The sequence below is a fragment of the Agelaius tricolor genome, unplaced genomic scaffold (assembly GCF_023055355.1).
Source record: "Agelaius tricolor isolate 1412-34295 unplaced genomic scaffold, bAgeTri1.0.p SCAF_24, whole genome shotgun sequence".
Lineage (NCBI taxonomy): Eukaryota > Metazoa > Chordata > Aves > Passeriformes > Icteridae > Agelaius > Agelaius tricolor.
The window spans coordinates 10,221,921-10,241,734 of NW_027269284.1; the positions used below are offsets into that span (position 1 = coordinate 10,221,921).

Genomic DNA, 19,814 nt, shown 5'->3' on the forward strand with positions numbered 1-19,814 from the left:
GCACCAGCACTGTGCCTGTGTAAGGTGCCATTCAGTTGTGAGTCAGACTGGACCCTTTGGTGTAACTACAGTGGGAGGAGGGGAAGGACCTTGTATTTGAAGCACCAGACCAGTTTGGGGATGTATAATAGAAATGCATTGAACCAGTAAGTGTAAGCACTTCAGTCATGTCTTCTGCACTGTGTTGAAGTCCTTGGCAGGTGGGTTTCAGACCCTGGTTCAGGAGTGTTGGCTGGGGATGGAGCAGGGGATGGTGCATGATGTAAGGGTGGCCAAGAGTGCAGGAGCACTTTTCCCAGCCTTTGTAGTATGGACAGCCGCATCCATTGCTGAGGTGTTTTTCTGCATGAGGTGGCAATCTTTTGTGCTTTGGTTGTGCAGGATGTTCTCAGGCACACCAGATTTTTCAGGATATACCCCCCAGCCCATTGCTTTTAACATCACTATTATACTCCTCTTGTGCAACTTATTACAGGGAATCAGTGGACATGATGACACAGAAATACCTGTTACAAATTACTCTGGCTTCTGTGTTTTGGTAGCAGTTGGCAATTTTCAAACAAGGCCTGAGCTTAGATGAACTCAGAATTGTACCATGGTTTAAAAAAGGCATGTGGCATGTTAAATGCCTGTGACAGGACATATTTGTTCCAGCAGCAACTGCACCCATTAAAACATAATCTGTGTGAGCTCAGTGAAGAGGAGGTGTGAACACAATTCTACTGAGCAAAGGCAGAATAGCTAGTCACCAAGGCAAATGCAAGGAGGCATTTGGGAGAGGAAAATGGTGCCTGAATCCCTTGGAAAAAAAAAGGGAATCATCCTTCTGGGTATGGTCCAAGGGTTGGCATATGAGTGGGGAAATGCACTGCTGGTCCTGAGCTGACAGACTGTAAGGCACAGGGAGATAGAGAGCACAAAAATGTGGTGTTACAGAGGAAGGATCTCACTACTGAGCATAAAAAAGAAAATAGAAGATCTGCCACTGCATGGGAAAAAAAAAAACAGATGCAGAAAAATGGCGAGACTGAAGAAATTCAGAGGAGTGGGCAGAAAGAATAATTATAGTTATTACATTTAGAACTGGTATGAAGAGAGATGAGAAGCAAGTAGGCTTCAGTTGAAGATGGCAGAATACTTTGAGAGAGAAAAAAATCCATTCATCAGGATTTCTTCTGTGTGACACAGTGGTTCAGGATGGAAACTTTCTGTTTGGTCTGAACAAAGTGCTGGGATAATGTGTGGTGTTCTGGTGTGAGACAGCAGCAGTGTGAGAGCTGCCAGCCAATTCATTTTGAACACCAGAGGGGACATATCCTACAGATGCAGGACATGGTGAGGACCTGGGATGGAGGACCAAAGTCCTTGTCTAGGTTTGGATCTATTCTGTATCTCCCCTGACTATGGTTTTTTACCACCCACGTTTGTTTAACATAGCTGCATAAAAGCTACACTCAGATTGCTCTGCTACTTGCCAGAAGTGTTTGAAAAGCCTACTGAGTGCTGGCCATGGGAACACTGCCTCATGTTACTATCTGCTCTTGGTGCAAGATTTTGGATGATTTAGACAGCACTTTTTGTCCTGTTTTAAAACACCAAGGCCTGGGACTTCTGGATGCCTTCTTACTCTTGAACATTTGCTTAATCCTCAAAATTACATGTTCCCATGTGTGTCTGTTTAACAGACTTGTCCCCTCTCAGTTTACTCATCTATCAGTGAACATTTGTGAATTCATATTGTGTAGTGGGCTGGACTGCAGCCTGGCACCTCTGGGGATGCTTTAGCTGCTTCACTGTAAGTTTTTTGACTTCCAACCACCATTTCCATGATTCTGTGACACATCATTTTCTTTCTTTTTTCTATAGGAGAAAAAGTGGCTACTTTTTCATATGTCAGTTCCATATGGTGACTTAAATTACATTCAGAGTAGGTCCTTCTGGGGACATTTCTATGGAGACTGAAACCTTTGGCAGAGGGACAGAAGGAAGGGTTTGGGGCAGTGATTCCTTTAACTGCCACAGCAAGTTCATCAGGCAGTGACTCAGCAGGGCATCAGTGTTTTCAGCATCATAGCTGGTGCCATCACAGAGAACTGAGCTGTGCTTTGCTGGAAGCTGGGCAGGTTTGGAAGGGGGACAGCAGCTGTCTGGGAAGACATCTGATCCAGTGGGGTGCTTATCTGAATCTTCTTGCAAGTGCTGAGAGCAACTGCTGCCAATGAACCACTTTTCTGATGAGACATCAGGATCTGTTGTCTGCTTTGCTGCCATTTCTTTCAGAATCAAGAATTAGTTGAGTGGTAAAAGCGTGAAATTTCCATTTTCATTTGAAGGAGCCAGCAGAGGCCACTGGCTTGTGAAGCACTTGGGAGTTAGTTGAGATAAACTTGGGGTTTGTACATACAAGAGAGATAAATGGTTTTGTATGTATGAGAAAGAAGGAATAGAGATGAGCAGCAAAATAATTTGCAGGTTTCTAATCTTGCTACATGTGCAGATGCCTTGTCCCCTGAAGTAGAGATACTTTGGGATTATGTTTGCTTGTCAAAAGACAAAAGTTTTCATCTGTAGTGCATGTCCTAATGAGTTTTAAGATGTAAGGTATTGTTTATGAATAATAAATGTTCCTGCTGACTTCAGTGAAGTCTACACTCTGTAAAATCTCCTCTGTGTAATAGTGAGGACCCAGGTGGCTGGCTAGAGAAGTAGGCAGTGCTCAGAGTGAAGAGGCTGTGGAAGGGCAATCAGGGCTGATAGCATGTGAGGTGAGGCACAAGCATCACAACTTGCTCTCACTGGCAGAAATGGTGGGTACAAAACATGACAGCACAAAGTGTCCGAGTGCAAACAATACACATGGTATCCACTGCATTTAGCTGATCATGAATTGTCATTGCTAACATCATCTTAAAGGCATTTTCTACTATTCTGTTTCACTTGCATCCACCTGCTCTGTCAGAGAAAGGATTCCATATGGTCTTAGTTGGATTTTGACTGTGATTGGTGCCAAGTCAGATATGTCCCAGTAACCTGATGCAGGTTTCTGATTAGAACTTAGATAAAACACATTTTCAGTTCAGTGCCCTAGAGAGGTCAGCCATGATGTAAATGACTGTTATTTTCTTCCCATGTTAAAGCTTTCCTATGAATGGCTTGCTGAGATTTTGAGATCCCCTTTAATTGACATAACCTGTGTGTAACCCAAGGGATGGGTATAGCAACATACAATGCAATGGTTTCAGCCCTCCAGCCCCTACTTAGGTGAAACCCCTGCTGATGCCAAAGAATATTGTCACCAATAAGATGTTTGTTGTGCTTCCCCTCTAAAAGCAAAGCAAAGATGACATTTTCAGTGAAGAAATCCCCATGGAGTTGGTAGCTGTAGGAGTAGCCCCTTTAGAGTGGGTGATTAAGCAATGAAACTGCTAGCTGAATAGGAAGCCAGGTCTCAAAAGGGGAAACAAAAGAACATCAGATCTCTTAAATGAATAAAGATGAATGAATACATTGGCTACAGACCAAGATACAGCACTATTACCATCAGCATAATCCTTCCTAAATTAATTGCCATATAGTAGAGTGCATCTGTTAAGAAAAGAACCTTAAAAGCAGGATTCTCCATTAGTGGCCTATCGGAAATGATGCCTCAAGGATGGAGTGTTTTACAAGGAATTCCCAGAGTTGATTCAGAGTTCACCCTAACTAAAAGCCACTTCCTATGGAGGGTAATCTAGATGTGAATTCAAAAGGAGGGATACTGCTGATTAAAAGCAGATCTTTTATAAGCAGACAGTACTTCATGAAATCCCATTTACAGCTCTTTGATCCTTATGAAAGGATTTTAAGCAAACATTCCTCTAGGGAAAGATATCTTTCTTCTTTTGCCATTAAGTTTAAAAATGTTCCTTATTTGTAAGTACTTTGCCTAAAGTGAGGTAATTTAACTGTATTGTATCACAGCTGGGTCTGAATCTGAGCAGCTCTGACAAAAGACAACCAAATATATCCACACACACTCAAAAAAAGTAAATCTCTTGTATATTGTGGGAAATAAGTCTTCAAGAATGAGCGCATGGAAGCACAGAGGAGCTCTGAGTGTCTCCTTCCACTGTTTGCCAGGGGGTCTTCAGCCTTTGAGAAATGTATTCCATGCAAATCGTCCTCTTGTGGAGATTTAGATAATCATGGAGAGCACAAATATCAGCCTGTTTTTCTTGTGTCTTTCCTCTGAACTGAATTCTGTGTCTTTTGTAACTCTCAGTGGACTCTTTAAAACCTTAGTAACAAAGAATTCTGCCTCTCAAATGCTAAAAAAGTAATGTCTTGGCTGCAAGTGTGATAACATAGCTTAATGCCTTTTTATGTCTGTTGCATTTGTTCTGATGCCTTTTAAACCACATGACATAGAGAACTGAAGTGCAGGTGGATTTAGAATTTAAACTGTTTTCAAATGGCTATTTAGCATAAAATCCTTAGTCATCTTCAGGGCTCTTGACTAATCTGGGTTTTAGAGAAAACAGCCATTGTTGCTCTGGAGATGTATAGACAATGTTATATTCTAGTAAGTCCTTACAATTACACAGAGGGTGAAATCACTACTGTTTCCTCATCCTCTAGGTGTGGAAAATCTGGGTTTGAGTGTTGCAAAGACTTTTTTGGTTGAAAAAAGCTGCAATGCAGCAATTGTAAAGGTCCAAACCAAGAATTAAGCAGCACAGCACTTAGACCTGTATGCTGGATAAGTTATCTGAAGTTAATTGTATATGAAAGGTAAAGCAAACTGTCAATAATTAAAAATATATGGCTTACTTGATTTAGAGATGAAGATCTAATGGGAAGACCTTCCACTTGTGGAAGAAAAGCAAAAATGTAATAGCATGTGTTGGAATTGCAGTCTGGACAGATGCTGCTATTTGATGGAAACACTACTCTTGGAATTACTTGGATCCTTCTTGTGTGGCTAGAATACATAATGGCTGGTTTTTTTTAAACTCCATCTTGTATCACAGAAGTGTGGCTTTCTCTGAAAGGTTCCTGCAGATGCATTGCATAGGTATCTGTGCTGTAAAGGACTGTGTGGTTTCTATAACTTGTGCTGCATTGTATTTTGACACACTGAACCAATTTGAAATAATGTTTGGTAAATCTTATGGCAGTTTTATTTTTTCTGTTACTGTGTTTTAGTAGTCCCAAGAAGCAGATTTGAGAACTGCATGTCTAAAAGCTATTTGAATTTTGTTGTGTATTTTTAGATACCACTAGCTCTGAGGGGAGTGGGTGAATGGGAAAAGGCTAATTTTAAATTTCTTTGCAACTGTTCTTGCTCTAACATTTGGTTTGTAATTTTGAATAATCCACAGCAAAGTAATTTTCTGCCCAAGAGAATTTGGTTTCATTTGTATTTGCATGGAGCCATGGGGACCATGGCAGGGCTCAGGCTGGTGGTCCTGAAGCTTGGTCAGATGCTGCTTCTCTCTGCTGGCCTTTTGCCATCGGTGTCCATGAAAGTGTGGACACGCTTCACAAGAGCTGAGCCAAGCTGATTCAAACCCCAGCAAAACAGGCAGTCAGTACCAAGTGTGCCAGTCACCAGCTTACAGATGTTTGGTGTTGCTCCTGCTGTAGTGGGAACAATGGTTGTGAGGGAGCGACAGCCACCGCCTCCAGTCTGAGCAGCCAGCCCCTCCTCCTGCAGCAAACGTTTGTGCCATCTCCTTCTGCTGCCATGAAAATTGCTGTCATGTCACAGACTAAGCTCTGCAGCTTTGCTGCCAGGTTAAGCAGGAGAAGCTAGACTGTGATTAGGAGGAGATTCCCAGGGAAGCAGTGTGCAGGGCTTGAAGGTGAAGGGCTGGGAGTAGCAGGAGTGGCTGTGTCACACTCAGCAGTGGGCTGAGCTGGCAGGTGCCAGAGCGCCTGTGGAATGGAGCTGCAGGGGACACAGCAGATGTGCATCGTGGCTGAGCTGATGCTGTGTCACGGCCAGGCACAGAACTCAGAGGCAAGCAGCATTGCAGCAATGCAGTTGCATCATTGCAATAGTGATGGGTGGAGAAGAAACACCTTGGCTCCCACACCCAGCAGTGACTGTGGAGCATGGGTTTACAGTGTGCTTTCTGCTCCTCCCTTGTCAATGAGAGCAGGCCTTTTTACCCCTTGCATCTTGGCATCCCATTAACTGTTCTAGGTAATACTCCCTCTCTGTTTTGCCATGTTCCTGCTCTCTGTCCTTGGCAGCCTGGAGGGAGGAGAGGGCCCCGGAAGCTTCTTTTGGCTTGCAGTGGGAAGAGGTGGACTGGCAGCTTCTTGTGCCAGGCAATGCACTGAAGGCTTGGTATGGAGCCCTTGGAGCTCAGCAGGCAGGGCACCAGTGCCTGAGGCACCTGTCAGCTGAATAGAAAGGTGGCAGCCACCCTAGAAAGGCTGACAGTGCTGTCACCTCCTGAGCTGAGTGATGAGCCCATTGCTGTTTGCATTGTGAGAGCACCTGGGAGTCAGTGACTGGCTGAGGGTACCTCTGGGATCTGGGTGTTCTTCCTCATGGAGATTACAGCTGGGAAGGAGAAATACAGGCCAGCACTGCCAGGATTAGTTCAGGAACTTCAGGTCACTCTTCCCTTCCTTCACTGCTTTCCCCAGGGCACTGCAGAGTGTGTCTCTCCTCCAGCCTGAAACAGGGAGAAGGGGACTCTGGTCCCTAGTTTACCTGGACATTTGTCACTTGGTAAGAAAATTGCAAGCAGTCTGCCTGACATCATGCCCTTGGTAAATAATGAATGGCCCCTGGTCACACACAGCCTTCTGCCTGTGCTAACCCACTTCACAGAGCCTGTGTGTGCCCAGGTTTCTGTTCAGGATTTCCCTGCAGCAAGGACCAGTGACCTAAACCAGTGCAGGATCACCCAGGCTCCAGTGGCTGTCCCTGAAGCCTGTGCTGTACCACGGAATGAATACTGCATGTGAACTAATCGTTTGTATGAAATCTTGTTTCATGAAGAATAGAACAAATTTCTTGTCAACATTAATCTGTGTCTCCTTTCTAGTCATTTATTTTTGTGTAATTTTTCCAGCCTATTCATGGAAGTGCACCCCTGTGATCTGTGCATCCAGGCATTGGGTACTGCTGCTTTGGCTAAGGACAAGCCCTGGTCTGGAGCAGGGTGTTTGAGGCAGTGCTGGTTTGCTTGGGCACATTGTGCAGCTGAGGTGTCCACAGGACACCCAAACCTCACCTGGGCTGCTGGTGCCCATCAACACCATCTGCCTCAAGGTGCTTTGCTCCGCAGCAATCTGCAATGTGTCCTACACTTGGCAGATCAAGGTGGTTGGAGATGTTCCAACAGAACTCTTTTTCTTCTGAATTGGCTGATATGCTGGAATGGAAGCATGCTAGAGATGCTTCCACAGCTCTCAGATTCTGATGAAAGCTGGGCAAGGCTCCACAGCACTGTCCCCAGTGGCTGCCTGGGGTTGTGTGGTTTTTTGGCAGCCCAGTCTTCCATGACTTCCTATACCCAGCTGGGGGAACCTTAGCCTCAGGTGCAGGACTACTCTTGCAACAATTCTGAATTGTTTGTATTTTCTTCTGAGGTGCAAAGAATTAAAATTTTCAAATTCTCCATGAAGTGCAGGTTATTTATTCTCTACCAGAATTTCTTACACCCTCCAAAATTCTGAACAAGGAGAGACTTTGTAGCTGAACATTCAGTAATCCTTTACAGGATATGAGGCCTAATTTAATGGCTGACTCCATAATTGAGTTATTTCTTAAAACTGCATTTGTATCTTTTTTAGATCAGCTTATTCTAATACCTAATTTTGTTACTTACATATTTATATCTATATGTAAAAACATTTAAAATCCTTATGTCTGCAGTTATTTTTGTGGAGCTGCGCTTCAGCTTTTAGTCTGTTTTATTTTCCTTGCCTTTTACATTTCTTTCTACTTACTATGCATCTTCTCCTGTTTTAAAATAAATGAAATGTAGAAATTCTTGATGAGGGTGCTGATTTTTTCACTCCTTAGCAGTGACAGATGCAGTGCTCTGGGAACACTGCCTGCCTCTATTAGTGCCTCTTGTAATTGGACAGTGTTAATGTTTAGGAAGGCAATTGAATGAGCTTAAAAAGAGCTCACAAGATGGTGGTCCCTGCAGGTCAGCAGGCAGTGCAGTAAATCATCATAGGGAGGAGGTGCAACTGCCTGCACATGGCAGAATAACTTATTACTATTCTGGCTGCTGATTCACAAGTCCTGCTGCAATTACAAGTGGCAGTAGAGAGGCTGGGGAGAAAACAGGGAGCCTGCTCTGGCAAATTCCAGATGGAGGACTTGCATTCATCTCCATTCTCTAATGACAGGGTGACAATGTCTGAGGCAGGTCCTGGGGACATGTCATCATAGCTCTGTGCCCTGGTTACGCCCCGGCCCCCAAGGCTGCTGCTGCAGCACTTCCCTGGAGAAGAGCTTCAGACCTGCTGTGTATATACTCTTTTGTTGTGCACTGTATTTAAAATATCTTCCCCCCCTTCTTCCTCTTTTAAAAGTGTCTGTTTCTCCCTTTTTCTAGAAAGATACAGAGGGCTATAAATGCTTTGAACCTGCAAAATTGTTCAAGTACGAGCTAAAAAGTAAATGTGCATTGCATAACAGAGGTTACATCGTAACACCCCTAGCTCTGCCTTAGCGCTTTTTAATGAACAGTTTTTTAGAAATTTATTGGTTTTGTTGTCCTGGTTTTATAGATAAAGAATATATCAACTTGTTTGCTTTCTAAAGTGGGAACTCAGGACGTTCATAGTTTATATGCCTGAGTCACGCTGTAATTAAATTGGAATTGAATCTGGACTGAGTAGTATAAAACATGGACAAACTGGAGATTCTGAGCTATTGTCTGGCGAGCCAAGGAAATAATTTATATTAAATGGCTATTTTTATGTATGAATGGGAAAAAATTGTTCTGACTTCTTTAAGAGTTCTCCAGCATTCAGTCACTTGGCAAAATTCTTTCCAAAAGTGTTAAAGTGTACTTGTCATGGTTTAACCCCAGCTGGCAGCTCAGCCTCACGCAACCACTTGCTCAGTTCTCCCCCACCCCACCCCACCCCACTGTGGGACGGGGGAGAGAATTGGAAGAGTAAAAGTGAAAAAACTCTTGGGTTGAAATGGAAACACTTTGATAATGGAAATAGCATAATCATAATAATAGTGATGATGATAATGCAATTGGTAGGAAAATAAAAAATATTAATAAAACCAAAGAAAGACAAGTGATGCACAGCCCAATTGGTTACCACCCACCTATTGATGCCCAGCCAGTCCTGAAGCAGTGCTCCCTCCATCAACCTCCTCATGAGTTTTTATTGCTGAGCATGATGGCAAATGGTATGGAACATCCCTTGGGTCAGTTTGGGTCAGCTGTCCCAGCTATCCCCCTCCCAGTTCCTTGTGCTCACCCAGCCTCTTTCCTGGTGCTGAGCAGAGGAGACATTCACTCTCTAAGCTCTGCACAGCAATAGTAAAGCATCCTTGTGCTATCAGCACTGTTTCCAGCACAAATCCAAAGCAGCCCCCTACAAGCTGCTGTGAGGAAGATTAACTACCCCAGCTAAAGTCAGAAGAGCACTGGAGTGCTTGCCTGACTTGCCCTGTCTTTGGGTAGGTGGTAGGGGGCTGGCATTTCCAGTATGACTTCTTCAGTGAGAGAGTTTAAGTATTGGTTCTCTAGAATATGCACTGGTAAAATCTGTTTTCTATAAAATGTAGTTTTTGAGAACAGAATATAACCATTTGAATAGAGAAGAATATAAGCAGACAATTGTGAACAGTAACTCTTGCAGACTTTATATTTTGAACAGTCCTTCTTGGAAAAAAAAAAAAAAGTTTTCTTCCTTGCATTTTAGAAAACACCAGGAGTTGATTACAATTAATTCTTCATGCCCATAGAAGCTCTGTGTTCAGCTGTGGGTCTGTACCATGGTACAGGAGGCACAAGCTATGGGCTGTGTCCCTTGGCTGCTGCACAGGAGTTGCTCCTGCTGGGCTGGTGTTGAAGGAGCTTCCCTGGTGAGGAATTTCCAAGTGGAAGGGCTAAGCAGCCTCTTAGGACCTTGTGACTCTCCATTCAAACCTTTGTTACTTTTCCAGAGATGCCAAGGGCGCCAAGTGAGCTCAGCTTGGCCATTGCAGTGTTGGGCAGTTTCTTCTGGGGGCTTCTTTCCCTTTTGGCCCTTGTGCAATGAGGTGATAAAAGGGGAGTGTAGTGGCACTGCAGGTGTTTCTGTGTGCAGTGATTGATGCTTTGAGCAAAATGAACTGTGATGTTAATGAGGTCTCATGTTCCAAAAGTCAGGAATAAACTGAAACTCTCCTGAAATAGGATGAAACTATCATGTCCACTGAAACTATCAATGAAACTATCCTGTCCACTGTGTACCCACAGGAACCCTTTATATAAAATAGTGTTTGATATTAATGGCTTTCTTTATAATATGAGCATATTTGTTATCATATGTGCATTATTATGTTTATTTATTTTGACAAACTCATTTTCCCTTTTTTTCCTCCAGAGTGACCGACTGCTCATTAAAGGTGGAAGAATTATCAATGATGACCACTCCTTCTATGCAGACCTGTACCTTGAAGATGGACTTATAAAGTTGGTTTTTATTAAATATTATTTTTTGCATGCGTGTTAACACAGACTATTGTGATTTCTTGATAGTGCTGACTTAAAATCTTTTGTGGGTAGAATCTCAGTGACCTCTAAATGTGAGACTGTAGTTGAGGAGTGTTTAATTATTAAATTCTGCCATTTTATCTTCACTAAGATTAGATAAGTAGAAAATTTCTTTGCTGTAAATTGAAGATATTTGCTTTTCGAACAGTTCAATCACAGTTTCTTCTGAAATAGTTAAGGCAAGTAGGCACTCTCAAGAAATGAAGTAATGGTAAGGACAATGGAAACCTTTTGAGTCCTTGAATGGCAGAATGCTCTCTACAGTTTTTCTCCCTGTACCTAGTCAGTGCAAGTGCAGCCATGCTCTCAAGGATTGTAGGGCACAGAAATCTGAAATGTGCCTCATGTTGCATGGTGCAAATGAGGACCTGCTATGTCTCAGTTGCCTCTTGGTTAATGCTGAACCACAGCACGTTCTGTTCCTATAATGTTGTTATGCATTGTTACACAATTAGAAAGAAAGTCCTGATTTATCAGGCTATAAAATACAGGAACTGGGAAAGTATTTGTTAGGTGAAAAACTTGAAATTTGTGTTACTGTTAGCCTGGGAAACTGTAACAGAGATGTCCATGTGCTCTGTTGGTCCTGCCTTGGCTTAGTGGAGATGAGGGTCTCTAAGGTTTGCAAAGTTATGTAGTGTATGAGCACTCTGATGTACACAAGGATCAAAGCCTTTTTCATGGTTGCTAAACACTTTCACTAGTGACCTAAGAAGCTTGGTCTCCAGTGGCTACAATTTGATGCACAGAAATATAATTATGGTTATCTGGTAAATAATTAATTGCCTACTTGTTTTCAGAGCTCCTTAAGAATGTAACATCAGATTAAAAGTCTAATTCTTTATATATCTGTGACTGCATATGTTATTATGATTCAGGTTATTATAACAGAAAAAAATCTGAACACTTTGATCAATGGACTGTGAAATTTTCTTTTTAATACTTTACTCTGCCTTTATATTTGTAGTGTTAATTGAAGTGGCAAAAGTGGAGAGGACACAAAATTTTGAACATGCATCTATTTTTAAAGCAACAGTTATCCAAGTTGTGCTCTCTTTGATGGGTGTTTTTGTTGAGTTTTTCCATGATTTTGTTAGTTCAGATACAAATCTTCTATTAACACTTGTAAGTATCAGAACTATTTAAACAACTAAATGCATGAGAGCCTGAAACTGCTGTGAATTTTTGGCTTTGATTCCAGAAATGCAATGGTAGTTAGTGGGCAGGTTAGCAATGCCAAGCTTTCACCTGCCCTTATTAAGTCCATTGACTCCCTCTGAAATCCGTGCGTGGATCTGTACCTCCAGGAAGTATCTCAGCTGCCCAAGCTAATTAGGGTTAATAATGAACAGACAGGCAAGATCTTAATTTTTAAGAAGCATTTATCTTTGCACAAGGAGGCAAGTTCTCTATTTAGCACCCTGAGTTATGCCTGATGCCCTAGATTTAGACGACCCAAGATTTTTCTTTATAAACTGTGCAAGAAGTCCTGCCCCCTCTTGTGAGGGCAGCCTGCTGTGAGATGGGGTTGGGTTCTTACTGTGTTCAGATGATAAATTTTGCAACCTAAGAAAGCTCTGGGTTTGTCTGATCTCTCAGTTTTTTCAGGTGGAACTGTCCATTGTGCCTGAATATTTAACATCATTGTTAAATATGGCTCAAGCTTGTTTGGAGCTGGACTTTGAAATTCAGTCATCTGCATTTCAGTTGATGCTATAACTTTCCAGCTGCAGATCCTGCTGATAATACAGAATTCTAACACAGAATGGAGCAGACACCAAACCACTCAGCCCAGAATAGGCAGTAGTGTCCTGGTTTTACCGGGCTATAAAAGATCTGGGTTATTTTTCTCGCTCTGAAATGAAAACTGATTGGAAAAGAGAGGGTTGGGTTTCTCTTGCAGCCTAATGAAAAGATTTGGGTCTTTTAATGCTTTTAATGCAGATCATTCTGCAGAGAGGAAAGCAGATGTAACCTTGAGTGTGTTTGAAGATAGCTATAGTTTGGAGGATGGTCGATGTTTCTTCCTGCCAATCAATGTTCAAACTGGCTCCCTAGGTACAAGGAGCAGCAGTGCATGTGGATTTTTCCTACCTGAAACTTAAGCCCTGCACACTCAGATGGCAGTTGAGAGGCAATTCTCCATTATCTAAATAGTATTTTAAATATTTGGTAATTTAAATTGGCATATAAATAATGTATTTTGCCTACATCTCTCCTGCCTCTCTTATCACATGAGGAAGTGAGCCCTGTGCCAAGTGACAGGTCATGGTCTGGTTCTTGCTGTTTTCTGCTCCATCCCTGCCAAGGAGAAGGGTTGGGTCCCTCTGGGCTGGAGGGACAAACAGTGGCAGGGTGGGGGACTGGGGCATGGCCTCCAGAGCTGGGCAAGTGATGAGTCAAGTTAGGGGGAACCTCAGATGCCTAAAAAAGGTCTGGGTTTGATAACTGCAGAAGCACCACCACAGAGTTCTGGGGTAGGTTTTCAGCTTCCTTGGATGAAGCTTAGGAAGAGCTGAAGCCTGCTGTTTCTGTTGTGCTTTAATCAGCTCATGTACAACAGAATTTACCAACTTGTTCAACTGAAAATGGCAGACAGCATCAGCTTCCTGTGGGTCTGAGTTTTCTGGTTGCTGACATATGAGGAAACCAGCTCAGTCATTTGTACAGTGTCTAGAATGCAGTTGTCTGCACTGTTGTATTTTTTCACGCACAAGTAATAGAACTCCATTCTTACTCACATACACTTTGCATTAATGAGTGAGCAATTCGGGAATCCTGTCACATTATCTCCTACTCTTTGTTCTACTTGGACAGAATAAAAATAACCTTGAGCAGCAGCGAAGATCAGACTTCTCCCAGCCTTAATCTTGATGCCAGGGCAATAGATGAGACTGGTTTCTGACAGATAGCAGTGCAGCATCATCCACAAAGGCTGTTTGGTCCCATGTCACTTCAATATGGATGATTTCAGCTGAATAAGATGTTACTCAACCATACACTGAAAATAATGAGCATTGAATCATCAAAAAACTTCAATGTATAGGTAGCACACTTTCACTTTGTTAGGACATGTGTCTTCTTGAGGAAGAAATTGATAGATACTGATTGTGGAAGAAAATAAAAATTAGTTGCTTTTTTTGTGAAAGTTTTCATTAATATTATTCTCAGAAGGTGTGTTAGTACTTGAAGTGCAGTTACTCCTCGGAGGTACTCAAAGGAGATGGGTCATAGTTAATTTTTTTTCCCGGTTCAATTTCTTAGCCACATAAATGCTCTACAAAATAGAGGATTGTTCTGATTAAAATCTTGGGGATATATTTGACTAATGAAGTAGTGCAACACCATTGCTACACATGGGCCTACCTAATTTTATACAGCCATTGAATCTGCTCATGGGTGCAGTGCCTTATGATATGCCTTTGTAAGGCACATTTTAAAACAGAAGAGCTGCTTGCAGCTTCTGTTTATGCAGTTGGAAGTGCTGGGCAGCTGCTGGTTTTTGCATCCAGGTCGGTTCCCTGTTTGTGAGGGTGTTGTTCACACTGTGCAGCTGCACACAGGCTATGGCAGTGCTGCACATGTTGATGACTGTTAGGTGCCAGACATGCAGGTGCCAGCTCTCATGAGTAAGCCCTCCTGGATTTGTTCAGAGCTGTGACCCCATCCTGGGATGCCCATGAGGAGTTTGCCCATGGAATGGCTGTGCTTCCCTCCAGCAAGAGCCCGGGGCACTGCAGGAGACGAGTTGCTGGAGGTGACATTTTTGCATAACATATGAAACAAATTCTTGACCTCTTGGGGCTATTTATTAACTCTGCCAGTTTGGCCAGATTCCAATGTGAATAATTATCCCCCTTTTTCTTATTTTTCCCACTGGTTTTAATGAAGAGTTGTATTCACTTCTGGTTCTACCTTATCACAGTTGGCTGTTAATCAGTTGCTGTGTTTTGAACTGTAGGTGGGAGTTGCCTTTTAATATGGGGAAACAGACTCAGCAGCTCAGATGTCTGAGGTATTTATTTAGCTGTGGATAAAAGCTATTTTATCCAGAGAAAAGAAAATTAGGACCAAGAACTCTGTGTCTGTAATATAAGATAAACTAAATGAACTTTAATTACCTCACAGTTTCCTCTAAGCCCAAATATATTGTGGTGTAACACTGCAGGGACATGGCTTCCAGATAGACCTCTCTCCCTGTTTGGTGCCATGCAAAGTAGACAATAAATTCTAGTGTGGCTTTAAAAGTTAAAAAGTTTAATTTATTTGTAATTGAGTCCATGAATAATACAAGTATTTTGATCATAAGTATCTGTAGTTTGATATTGGTATGGGGGACAGATTAATATTTTGAATAGTGAAAAAAAAAATCCTGCTTTGAAGACCTGAGGGGAAAAATACGGCAGCGGCTAATTATAATTTTTCCACACAGTTATGCAGAATGTTTCACTGGCTTTTAACTTCAAGAGGAGGATGAAAATATGGGACATGGTAGATTAAACATGTTTAGGTCTCTTAGATATGTATTTCTGTATCTTAGGTTATTTAGATTTCTTTTTAAGGATATATTTGCATTGCATGATGACAAAGTAATTATAAAATTTTCTGCCTTTTGCTTCTGCTATATATTTTTACAATTCCAGCTTGCTCCCATATTTGATCTATGTTTTCCTATTTTTATTTAAGAACCTAGTATACAAAACTGGAGCCCCCAAGAGAGCATTAAGTGTACATAATTTGAATTGTTTAAAGATAGAAATCATATAAAAAATAATCAATTTTTAATGCTGGAGCATTACAGCTCCTTTATTGGCCACTAGAGCCATGCAAAGCAAACAGAGCTCATGGCTCAGAGAGTCAGCTCTGCTCTGCTTTGTTCTGCTGTGCTGGGCAGGGCAGAGGGAGCGTGTGCTTGAGCTTCACCTTGCCTTTGGGGACCCACCTCCTGCTGTATGGGCCCAGGCTCCCTCTCCCCTACATGCCTCAAATAGCTTTGCCCTCTGTGCTTGTTCCAATAAAGTAATACTGGCTTTCCTTGCTGTGCAGGCAAATAGGAGAGAATCTGATTGTTCCTGGAGGAGTCAAGACCATAGAGGCTAATGGGCGCATGGTTATTCCTGGGGGCATAGATGTCAACACTTACCTACAGAAGCCCTACCAAGGGATGACTGCTGTTGATGACTTCTATCAAGGCACAAAAGCAGCACTAGCAGGGGGCACCACCATGATCAGTGAGTACCAGCAGAGCTGTCTCTGTGTGGGGATAGCTACCAGAGGCTTCATTCTGATTTTCTGAGATCATCTAGAATGGATCTTCAAATTTCTGGGCATTGTGTTTGAGATCCATTCATCATTGTTAACCAGGGTTGGCCGGAAAATGAACCCATCCTCAGAAAGAAATACCAGCATGTGGAATTGTCTCTTGGATTTTCCTCTGAAGTACAGAACAAGCACTAAGGGATAATGTATGTAATCTTGGGATTTTTGGAAAGCAGTGTAGGTAGTGCTGTAAGTATATGGCACAGAAAATCTGACAAAGATCTGCTGTTCCCACCTACTGCCATTTCAAGAGGTTTGAAAATAAGAAGATATGCTTATTTATGAACTTGGATTTGGCAGCAGGAATTGAGGAAGACCTTAACAGAGATGTCCCAGAGGAACATCTTTGTTGGTGAAAAGAAGAAGTGTTTCATGTTGTTAAAGACCCTTCTTGTGTCTACAGATGGTGGGACATGATTTATCTCTTTCCTTCTGGCTGTGACTTGACTTTGGTTAGATGTTGTGAGGCAATTGTTCAGGTGTCATAAAGTGTCTTAGCTTCCTTGTGGAGAGGAGCTTCCCAGTGGAGTTTTACTCCCTCTGAATGGGGATGTGGATTTTTTTTTTGGTGTTACCTATTACCCATATTCAGCAGCAGGCATCAGCTAAAAGATTCTATGGCCATAGGCACAAAATGCACTGCTGTTCATTCCTTTTGTTAATAGTTTTTTTCAGTCTGTGTTCTTCAGTTGAGTATTCCTGTGTTGAGTTAGGCTTGCAGATGGCACTGGTAAGCCCATCTTGATTTGTTTTTGTACTAACTAGCTCTGCAGAGAGAAGTACCTATGCATAAGTAGTCATGTCTTTGTGTCAGTGGATGGTGTGGCACCATTAGAGGCAGAAGGGCTGAGGCAGGGGAGAGGCAAGGCATTCAATGGACTGTATAGTGTGACAGTGTTTGTGCTCAACGTCACCCCTGTTCAAACCTTTGGCTGTATTCCCAGTTTTGGCTGCTGAGAAAACATTGAACATCTGCACTGATGTGTTGGTGGGGCAGAGTGGGCCAGTTCAGAGACTGTGAGGCACTGGTTAATTATTGTGCTTACTGTGAAATACATAGAAATGGACTCATCAGACAAGAACTACAGTGAAGGCCAGAACCTCTGGTCTCTTACAATACCGTAAGGGGAAAGACAAATGTTTCCTAAACTGTGAGGTCAATTGATGCTGCACCAAGCAGGTTGCCAGACTCATCTTTAGAATAGACTGTTCACAAAGTCTGCTGCACCTGGGGCAGCAGGACCTGGCTGACACCCCAGAGTTACAGGCAGCACAGACTGCCTCCAAGGCTGCTCTTCTGGCTGAGGTGCTGGAAGGCTGCTCACACTGGGGAAATCTGAACAGTGTGCATACTGTCCTGCTAACAGACACTCAATCTCTTTTTCAGTTGATCATGTGCTTCCAGAACCTGGAACTAGTTTACTGACCTCCTTTGAGAAGTGGCATGAGGCAGCTGATACCAAATCCTGTTGTGATTATGCTCTCCATGTGGACATCACCAGCTGGTATGATGGGATTCGAGAAGAGCTGGAAGTACTCGTGCAAGACAAAGGTTAGTGATTGAAATGTAGTAATATTTTTTGGGTTTATCGAAATATCATATGGAGGTGAAATTTTAAAGTATTTTAATGAATGCATAGGCACTGGCTATGCTGGCTAAGGTTCTTCACTACCTTGAACTTGTATTTTCACTTGCTGCTGTGTAAAATGGACCTAAAACTTTGTGCATATATATGATTTTTTCCAGTACAGACATGGAAGATTAAGATGCTTACAATGTCATAAAGAAATGTATCACTTTTTCCTTTCTTATATATGTGGAAATAGGCTCAGACATTGCATAGGTAGGTTTTTTTTGAAGGTTAAACTCAAAGATGAGTATTTAGGATAATCAGCCCAGTCACCTTAGATCCTCTATTTAATGAATGAAGAAAGTGAAACATTTCAAAGTAGTGGTTCAGGTTTTAACTAGACTGAAAGATTTGATTCAGCTGCCTCCAATTAAATCCGAATATGAAGAGCACATGGGGCTCTGAAAATGTCACTACAGGCTAGATCTCATTTTGCAGCAGTGAATTGGAATAATTTATTTGCTGAGACTTGATTTTGTAAAATAAGACATGCCTGTATTTTTAGAAGATTCCAGTTATTAGAAAAAGAGATGCTAAAGTTAGGTATCTAATATTGAAAAAATGCCCTGATTTTCTCAAGTGTTTCTCTCTGCTGGCTTTTCCTGAAGTTACTAGAAGATGCTATGTTTTAACACTTGCAAAAAAAAAGGTCAAGGTCCCTTATTTAGGAATCTACAACACTTCTATGGGTTTGACTGTGTTCAATGAACAGGCCTACTATTCTGTGAGATGCTATAGGTTACCTTGCCTGCACTCCAGCTCCCAATTCAGAATAGCACAGATGAAACCTCTCCTAAATGCATTTCCACACTTGCTGGCTCAATGTGGCAGTCTCATATATGGAGAGCATCTTTGTGGCACCAGATACCTCTGTGGGCAATGGGATCTAGCCTTCAGAAGATCCTAACTTAGATCTTGTTCCTTGAAATTGTGCCTGACAGCTTGTATTTTCAGAATCATATATTTTCACATATTTCTCATTTTCTGCTTTCCTTGAAAACATATGGATATTAATTAGGGAATATTTTCTGAAATGGCATGCAGTTTCCATGGGCAAATCAGAATGACTCTTCTGTTGGGAAACCTAAGTGATATGTATATGCAGCACCCTTTGCAATTTGTAGAGCTGGTGTTGACTTAGATGTGAAAGGTTCTCTTTATAGAGAAAGGTATTATCAAAGTAGGAAAAAAAAGCAAAATGCTATTTTTGAGTGAAGAATTTCTTGCTGAGATGCCATGGAAGTGCAGTCACCCGGGGGAGTTTATTCCATGCCACAGGATGCTAACAGTACATGTGCTGCATAACCAGATTATAGGCAACAAAACACTTCCATCAGCAAGACTGCACATAATTAGAGAGACTGCAGCTGGTCTTGCATAGGTCTCCAGTATAGAGGATTTTTACAAGGTGATGACATCTGTCAACACAGGCTGTGCTAAATCTGTGCTGTTTGCCTGCTATCGGCATTAACGTGAATCTGCTGCTGTGCATTAGCTGACTGTACTCTCAAGACAAGTATACTGTGCCTTGTTTCAAAGGTTGGATATTATTTTCCAGAGCTCCCTGACCACAGATGGCTCAGCACTCCCAAATTTGCCCAAGGGTTTACATTAAAAGCCTGGTGCAGACAGTTAGGTTAATAGTTTTCTCCAACTATTGAAATATGCATTTTCTATGTAAATCTGAGCTGCCTTTGAGTCATCAGGGGAAGCAGAAATCTGTTCATTGGTTCCTGAACTGAGATTTATGATGGAGCCTTGGTGGTGTCTTCAGTGGTGAGAGCATTAGGGGTCACCTTTGTTCTCATGTATGTCTCAGGCAGGCAGTGTGAGTTACTCTCACGTGTTGGAGACACAAGGTAAGGGTGAGACATCACAATAGGAAATAATTCAGCGTGGCAAGGGCTTTCAAATTAATGGGTAATATTTCCTGATAATTGGAAACATTTAAGCCAGCTGGTGCAAATAGACTTGATGTCAGTGGAGTGACCCTGGTTTTCATCAGCTGGGAATCTGGATTGAATTGGTTCTTGGCTGATTGTGGGTGAGTGAGCTGAGTGACAGGGCTCAGCTCATTGTGTTCCAGAGCTACATGTGCCTAATGCAATCAGCATGAGTAACAGGG

The 19,814-nt window shown here is 42.2% G+C and overlaps 1 protein-coding gene across 2 annotated transcripts in view; it reads left to right on the plus strand.

The window, feature by feature from the left end:
- CRMP1 (collapsin response mediator protein 1) overlaps positions 1-19,814 on the plus strand; it is a 50,342-nt gene that overhangs the window by 6,085 nt on the left and 24,443 nt on the right. For both annotated transcript variants that reach the window (XM_071447168.1, XM_071447169.1), the window contains exons 2-4: positions 10,570-10,658; positions 15,786-15,970; positions 17,446-17,610. In XM_071447168.1, coding sequence (XP_071303269.1) covers positions 10,570-10,658; positions 15,786-15,970; positions 17,446-17,610 — 439 coding nt within the window. The remainder of the gene's footprint in view (positions 1-10,569; positions 10,659-15,785; positions 15,971-17,445; positions 17,611-19,814) is intronic.